The sequence below is a fragment of the Cyclopterus lumpus genome, chromosome 25, assembly GCF_009769545.1.
Source record: "Cyclopterus lumpus isolate fCycLum1 chromosome 25, fCycLum1.pri, whole genome shotgun sequence".
Lineage (NCBI taxonomy): Eukaryota > Metazoa > Chordata > Actinopteri > Perciformes > Cyclopteridae > Cyclopterus > Cyclopterus lumpus.
The window spans coordinates 9,165,940-9,174,087 of NC_046990.1; the positions used below are offsets into that span (position 1 = coordinate 9,165,940).

At 46.4% G+C, this 8,148-nt stretch overlaps 1 protein-coding gene across 1 annotated transcript; it reads left to right on the top strand.

The window, feature by feature from the left end:
- The first annotated feature begins 3,693 nt into the window (after positions 1-3,693).
- tent5aa (terminal nucleotidyltransferase 5Aa) lies at positions 3,694-7,189 on the top strand. The gene is made up of 2 exons (XM_034528523.1): positions 3,694-5,055; positions 5,501-7,189. The coding sequence occupies exons 1-2, from the start codon at positions 4,615-4,617 to the stop codon at positions 6,278-6,280; spliced, it is 1,221 nt and encodes a 406-aa protein (XP_034384414.1). The 5' UTR covers positions 3,694-4,614; the 3' UTR covers positions 6,281-7,189.
- The last annotated feature ends 959 nt before the right edge of the window (positions 7,190-8,148 follow it).

The window sequence follows — 8,148 nt, forward strand, 5'->3', positions numbered from 1 at the left end:
ATCCTATTGAGTGGACATGGAGCCACTTAACCCCGGATTACCTGACCTCTCCACAGCCGTCACTGCGCCGGCAGCTTTACAAAGACCGTGTCACTCTGAGCGTGACGGTGTTCCTGCGGCCTTGGCCGACGTTCAGCTGACGTCCCTCTTGGTTTCCTCTTGGTTTCCTCTTGCCGTCAGCTTGACAGCCTCCGAGCCACGTGGTGTCTCCCTATTACAACCACGTGGTGTCTCACGACTCTGTGCCAAACCAGTGGACGTGATGACAGTTGTTGGGAATGTGAGGGATTCCCAGTGTGTTTTTTTATCTGCATTTTGAGGGGGCACGCACGTCTTAATCGGTATTTCATGCAAAATATATTTCCGTGTGTGTCTTTCTCAAGTGCTTGAGCAGCAGCATTCGGCTCCTTTACGGCCCCGGAGCTGCTGGCTGTGACATCTCAAAAGGCCCATAATAAGGCCGATTAGAGGAGATGGGGCCAGGATCATTTGAAGGCAATCTCACCACTCCCACCCCCCCTGTATTTTTCTCTCCTTGATGGCGAACGATTCTCCAGCTTCTTCTCTTTTTTTTTTGTCACTGGAGGGTCAGAATCAGTTTGACTGAAAATGAACTGGAAATCCCATTTCTGTCCCGAAGCCTTTGATCCACAACCAAAACTAACTCGGCCGTCAGCGGTGGGAATTTCTCTCTGACAGACACACTAACGGGAACCTCCTGGAAATCCAGTTATCTCTGAAAAGTGGCCGAGGAGACACAGAGGGGGTTGGCCTTGACTGGATCTTTTGTTTTCCTACGCATGTCATCGATCACGTTGTCTCGAGCAACACTGGCTCAGAACCTCCTCGCCCACATGCTGCACGCAGCTTCAGTCGAGTGTTTTCAGATCCAATGGTTTCCATCGTCTTTACTCCTCTCGGCCCACACCACGGCAGCAGGAAAAGTTGAATGCTTGACACTTTTAAAGCTCTCGCTCTCTTCACACTCTCATCATCTTTGCACTTTACACTTTTGTTTCATCACTCAGAGCTGCTTCCTGGCCCGTCTTCTCCATTTTGGCTCAACTGACAAGCGTCTCCGTTATCATCATCATCATCATCATCATCCTCCTCCTCCTCCTCCTCTGCTGATGGAGAGGGTGGTAGAAAGAAGTCTATCTTTTCCTGGATTTCTCCTACGAAACTTAATCTGTTCTGGCTGATACTCGAAAACAAAACAGAATTCCACACAATTCATTTCTTTAAAAAATGTTTGCCAATTGGAAATTGGGTGGAACATCAAAGTGCTTCGGTGGTGATGGTTTTAACAGGTTTTCCTTATAGCAGGTCCATCACAGAAGATACTCCAAATGAACTGTGAACTTTTTCTATTGAATCAATAGGTCAATTATATTATTATTCATATTCAATGTGTTAAAATGTTGCAGGGATTCAAAGTTTCCTCCAAAATATAATTATTGTAAACGAGGAAACACTAAACTATTGCAGCAGAGAATAAACTCCCCAAAGTCGTCAATATTAAATGAATAAATACAACATTATGATATAGATACTCATATGAATTAACAAAGTAAAACATATAAAAGAACAAGTTAATTCTGAAATATTTTCATGAATTATTAAAACTCAATTAATTATTATTAAATAAATATATATTTTTATCTTAAATTACCCTTTTTCAAAACTAATATTTCCATTCTGTCATGATAGTCCTTTTTCATGGCCGAGGAGTGGTCTTTGACCCCTAAGCCAATCGCATGCGCCCTCACCCTCCCAGCAGGCTAACCTACTGCCAGCTATCTAACTGGCTCCCAGTTAGATAGCTGGGAGCCCAGTTAGATAACTGGGAGCCAGTACAAACTTGTGCGTCTGTGAATTTTGACTGAACCCGTTACGACTCCATACTTATGACGTTAGGCTTTTGAATCGTACGGCTACACAGAAAATACAATAAAACAGATTTATGTGAGCGCTGTGTTGAACAGAGAGAAACCCTGACCTGAAGGAAGAAGTTTAAAGGTTGCCGGGATGTCGCACTTCCTGCTGGATAAATCCAACTCGTGCAGTCACATAAATGGCACTGGAAAACAAAACGCTCCCTTGTTTCTGATTTTCTGGGCTGGAGCCCAAACACTGTGCTCGTAAGAGTGCTTTATGATTTATGAAGTAAGCAGCGCTCTGTTTTAGAAATGTATTACCGTGTTTTGTTTGTACGCTCCATATTTTAAAGTTGCTGAAGGTTTTGACTAAATAAATACAAACTCCGTCACTGCAGGGGTTAAAGGTGTGTATTGTTTTCTTTATTTCTTGCTTACATTTAGTGTTCTGACAACATAATTAATGTCTAATAATAACCTTCAACCGATGAATCATCCATTTTACAGTGAGTAATGAGGTGCCAGGTAGTATTTACACAAAGCCACTCAACAGTTTTGGACCGATACCACACTGCTGTGAGCCTCTGACAGCGGCTTTGATTTAGCTTCGCGCCGCCGCTCCACACCTGTGAAACACATTGACGAGGCCGCTCTCGGGCCAACTGAAGCCGACTTATAGTTCCATGTACATTTCCAGATGTGGGATTTCGATTCCGGCGACCTGCGATCAACCTGTCTGACACGCGTCAGAGCAAAGTATGAAAAACAAAAAGTTACATTCCTCAAAACTGTCACACTCGTCTTATTTGGTCCTTCTGGTGATTTAGGAGCTGTATTTAAAATAAAACTGCATATGTGTGTGTCCCCTGCTACAGAGGGAGTGACACAGTGCGGAGGCACAGCTCCTGTGTGGGCCTTGGAGTTAAGACTAAAGAATAAAGAGACTAAAGAATAAATGGGATAATCAGGGTTTACAGATCTGGGTGAGTAGTGACGCAGAGCTTTATGTTGCTTAATGGAGAACCAGTGACAGCTGCCCCACCCTGACTTGGCCTTTGCCCGTCCCTTCAACTTCCTGGGCCCTAAAACCGGCCTCCGCTTTCATCTTACTCCTGACACCTACTCACACCCCCTCCTCCCACATGCAGCCTGAACCGGAGACTGTCTGGGGCTTGGAAACGAAGAGGAATACATTTCTGGATAGGATGGGAAAAACTGAGGCGTTACAGAAGAGCCAGAATGCGATATGCCTCTAAAGGGACATCGCAGGAGTGCAACCTACACTGTCAAAGATACCCTTCGAGACCCATTAAGCATCTCGATATGTACAGGCGTATGGGATTACAGAGAGAATAAGTCGCATTTCCTTCTTGGCTTGGTGAGTTGTTCCAAGTTGAATGTGCTCTTAAGAGTCACAGCTCTCCCATGTGACTCTATACGAGTCCTGTTTTAGGTCTCTTTGTGTCAAAACCTAGAGCAGCCCACAGAGGGCGACATTGCAACACCAAGTGGGCAGCAACAGTTGGACCTTACAACGATTTAAAAGAACTAAAACATCTATTTATTTTACTTAATAATAATAATAATAATAATAATAAAAGCTATATTTTGTCATAGTGGGTTGATGACAGGTGGCTCAACGTGGCTCAACAGGCGCACCGGTTATCATTTTTGAGCGGAACATATTTAATAGAGTAACATTTTGTTCATTTAAAAACGCGCAGGATTCAGAGCAGTATCCGGACTCGGCTTCAAGAAGGCCGGGGAGCCGGTTCATAAAGTCTCCCGAGGGGCACCGCGGTGAGCAGCGGGCCGTCTGTCAGAAGGGGGGGGGCGTGGTGAAGCACAGCTGACATCCCCAGACGACGGAGCGGACTGTTGCAGAAGGGCGCAGCATGGCGAGTGGGCACGTAACGGTTAACTTCTCCACGAGTGGTGAAAAGATGTCGTACTGAGCAGAGTCGGAGGGAGAGAAAGAGAGAGAAAGCTGGATTTCCAGAGCACATCCAAAGTGAGCCAACGGGATCCTTTCTTGGCAACAAGGGGAGAGAATTAAAAAACATGTTGGAGCCGTGCGTCCAAAAAAAATCCACAAGATTCCTGAGAGGGGTTGATTCGTCGGAGGGAGGATTGTGATAAAGTGTGCGACTCGAGGGGCAGCGTATATTCATGCAAATTCATTAAAAAAAAGAAGAAAAAAAAAAAAAAATCATAGGCGTGCCTTTGTGCGATGGAGTCACAGCCGGAAAAGCAAACCCCCCTCCCGGGATGATCAGCGACCTTCAAAGACCGTGATGCGCAGCGCTCGGGCGCATTGACTGTGGCACCGCGGCGAATGTCTCCAGAGCGCTGAGGAGGAGGAGAAGACAAAGTTCGGTCTCCTTTTGCACGCGCTGCTCCACCGGCTGCACTTCTTCCTCCGCACAACAGCTCCACTGCTGCGCCACCGGATCTCCAACCACAGGCGTGTGTTATTGCTGTCACTATTTGACTCGGTCTTTCATATATATATATATATATTTTTTTTTTTACTCTATATATATTTTTTTTTTTTATTATTATTTTTTTTTAAGTTTACAGTCAATTCGGACGACTTCAGATAGTGAGAGTCCTGATGCGGATGAAGTTTCCGTCTCACCCAATCTGTGCGTAAAAGACGCGATCGCCAATTTGTTCTTATTTTCTTATTTTTCTCCAACCCGTCTATTTCATTTAAATCGCCGAGGGACTTTTCACCATGTCAGAGGACGACACCAGCACCACCAGCACCACCACCACCGCCAGCTCTGGGTCTGACCCCGAAGGCAGCAACGTCAGCGTCCTCAACTGGGAGCAAGTGCAGCGGCTGGACGCCATCCTGACGGAGACCATCCCGATCCACGGCCGGGGGAACTTCCCCACCCTGGAGATGCAGCCGCGGCACATCGTTAAAGTGGTGCGCAGGCGGATGGAGGAAAAACAGATCCACGTCCGGGACGTTCGGTTAAACGGCTCTGCAGCCAGTCACATTCTGCACGGGGACAGCGGACTGGGCTACAAGGACCTCGACCTCATATTTTGCGCAGATATGAAAGGGGAAAGTGATTTCCAGACTGTGAAGGACATCGTTTTGGACTGTGTCCTGGATTTCTTACCCGACTGTGTGAATAAACAGAAAATAAGCCCACTCACGTTAAAGGTACACAGCCATCCTGCTTCAATTATTTACCTCTAGATATGTGATAAGAACTAATTACATTTGTGCAAATTCGGCTTAACGACCATTACGCGCAGCTTAATGTACAATTAGATTAGTTTAGTGATAGTAAAATGTTGGTTTTACATAGTTAAGAGGATTGAGGTAAACCAATTTGGAAGGGATCCTGAGCTCAGCCACCTAGATCCCATATCCAAGTACATAGGGTCTTTACTATTTGGGTCAATAACGATAATAACGCAAACGTTTATGACACAAATACATGCAGCTATTATTGATACATAACTGGTTATTCAATAGAAAGCCCAGCTGCTAAAATGCAAAATTAGGCCGAATTGTTTACATGGCTGTGCTTTACTAATATTGTACATTTAAGGCTATCTATTTCATATCTCTGCTCTTTCCCCCCTCCCCCCTACACACATAGGAAGCCTATGTGCAGAAGATGGTGAAGGTGTGTAATGACTCCGACCGCTGGAGTCTCATCTCCCTCTCCAACAACCGCGGAAAGAATGTGGAGCTCAAGTTCGTGGACTCTCTCCGGCGGCAGTTTGAGTTCAGCGTGGACTCCTTTCAGATCAAGCTGGACTCCCTGCTGCTGTTCTACGAGTGCTCCGAGAACCCGATGGCCGAGACCTTCCACCCCACCATCATGGGCGAGAGCGTGTACGGGGACTTCAGCGAGGCCCTGCACCACCTGCGTCACAAGTTCATCTGCACCCGCAACCCGGAGGAGATCCGGGGCGGGGGTCTGCTGAAGTACTGTCACCTGCTGGTGAGGGGCTTCCGGGCCGCCTCCGAGTCCGAGATGAAGTCCCTGCAGCGCTACATGTGCTCACGCTTCTTCATCGACTTCTCTGACATCGGGGAGCAGCAGCGCAAGCTGGAGTCCTATCTTCAGAACCACTTTGTGGGCCTGGAGGACCGCAAGTACGACTACCTGATGACCCTGCACGGAGTGGTCAACGAGAGCACGGTGTGCCTGATGGGACACGAGAGGCGGCAGACCCTGGGGCTCATAGCCATGCTGGCGGTGCGCGTTCTCGCCGAGCAGAACATCATCCCCAACGTGGCCAACGTTACATGTTACTACCAACCCGCCCCTTATGTGGCAGATGGCAACTTCAGTAACTACTACATAGCACAGGTTCAGCCGGTGTTTGCTTGCCAGCAGCCTGCGTACTCCACCTGGCTGCCCTGCAACTGAGTCAGCTCCGAGGAAAGGTGGAGGGACAGCATCTGATTCGTGGAAACGAGAGCGAGCGGCGTGGTTGCCTCCTCAGACAGCGGACAGCAAAAAAAAAAGAAAAAAAAAGGAGTCTTCTTTGTAATGTTTTTGCCTCAAAGCCATCTGTTTTCGCTTTCACTTCGAGTGCATAGTTTGATGTGAATGTTTCACATTTCTCGAAAAAAGAAAAAAAGGCCTACTGATCCTGCCCAGGCCAACCAGGTTTTGGAAAAAAAGACTAATTTGTGGTAAGCTTGGAAGTAAAAGGCTCAAAGCAAATGCGCGATGGCCTCGAACGCAGGCAGCAGAACCGCCATCGAAAACCGCGCGAGACGGATCGACGTCTGTCAAGAACTGATTAGCCAGCACGCTCCAAAGTGGACAGCAACACACACACACACACACACACACACACACACACACACACACACACACACACACTCAGCTTAACTCAGTAAAACTTTGGGTATCAAACGGGCATCTATTGCCTTGCATTTGGATATCATTCCGGTTGTTTACAGACCAAAGATTTTTGTTTTTTTGATTGTTTCTAACATTAAAACCCTATTTTGATGGGGAGGAAAAAGTAAAAAATAAAGCTGTGTCTATTTGTACATGTGAACATTATGTGTTTGTATCAAGTGCCTATAAAAGAATGAGCGGGCCATATGATATTTTCTTTCTTTTTCTTTTTTTTGTGTGTGTGAATTCGCCACACAATAGCACCCCAGAGGCTTGTGAATGTACATGTGAAGTCATGCAGTCAGTGTTCGTTTATGCTTGGATGAAAAAGAGCACCATGTGTCACTGTGGATCTTGCAGTTAAGTAACAGTTGAATGTGCACACCACCCTTGGTTGGAAAGACATTCCAAAAAGAAAAAAAAAAAGAAATAATTGATAACCCGGACATGCTGCAAATTAAAAACGAGAGAAAGGATGACAAGCATTCTCAGGCCATCAGTGACAAAGGGAACGTTCGCTCACACACAATTTCCTGTATTTTTTTGCACACGGTGGCGCTTCTCTCTTTTTTTTTCTCTCTCTCATCAAAACATGTTCACAAGAAGTAGATAAGACAGAGCGAGAGAGAGAGAGGAAATACTGCATTTAGAGAGCTGGTGTCTGTTCCCTATGCTTCCTCCTATAAGAAGAGGGCGACACCTCCGATGATGAGACACTATTTGCTGTAGCACCACGGCAGGGAAATCCTCAGCTGCTGCTGAAGAGCGTGAACTCTCAGCTGGGTCTGCGTCTGCAGACGCCTTTGTTCAGGGTTCAGAAGAATGTCGTGCCAAACATTTGGTTGGCCCCGCTGGTAGCCCTCAGGTTGGATGGGGCGATGCTGTGTGCTAATACAGATGACGGGGGGGGAGGAGGCAGACAGCAGAGGGAGAGAAAGGCGACGAGGGAGAGTGAGTCGGTCTGGAGAGATGGTTGCAGCCGGTGATGGGGTTTATCTCCGTGGCGACCATGCTTTACTGTACAAACCCTCTGCGTTAAGGTCACGTCTACGACTTAACCCCAAAGTGCTGCAGCTCTCCACCCTGTTTTTGTTCCTTTTCCTTTCACGGAAACCAAAACATTCGGTTTTTCCGCGCTCTGTTTTTAATCATGTGATTGTTTGTCTTAAAGAAGAAGAAAAAAGAAAGCGTGCATTCACACGCAGCTCACGGAGACTTTCTGTTGCAACCGTTTGTTTCATTTGCTTCAATGATGCTCGTTCGTGTCTTTTGTTTTAATGCTTCCATCCACAACATTTTAAAGAACTGTGGATATAAATGATTACATGCTTTGGCTGCTTGCAATCTATGCTGCAGCCTTGGCAGATAGAAAAGAAAAAGAAAAG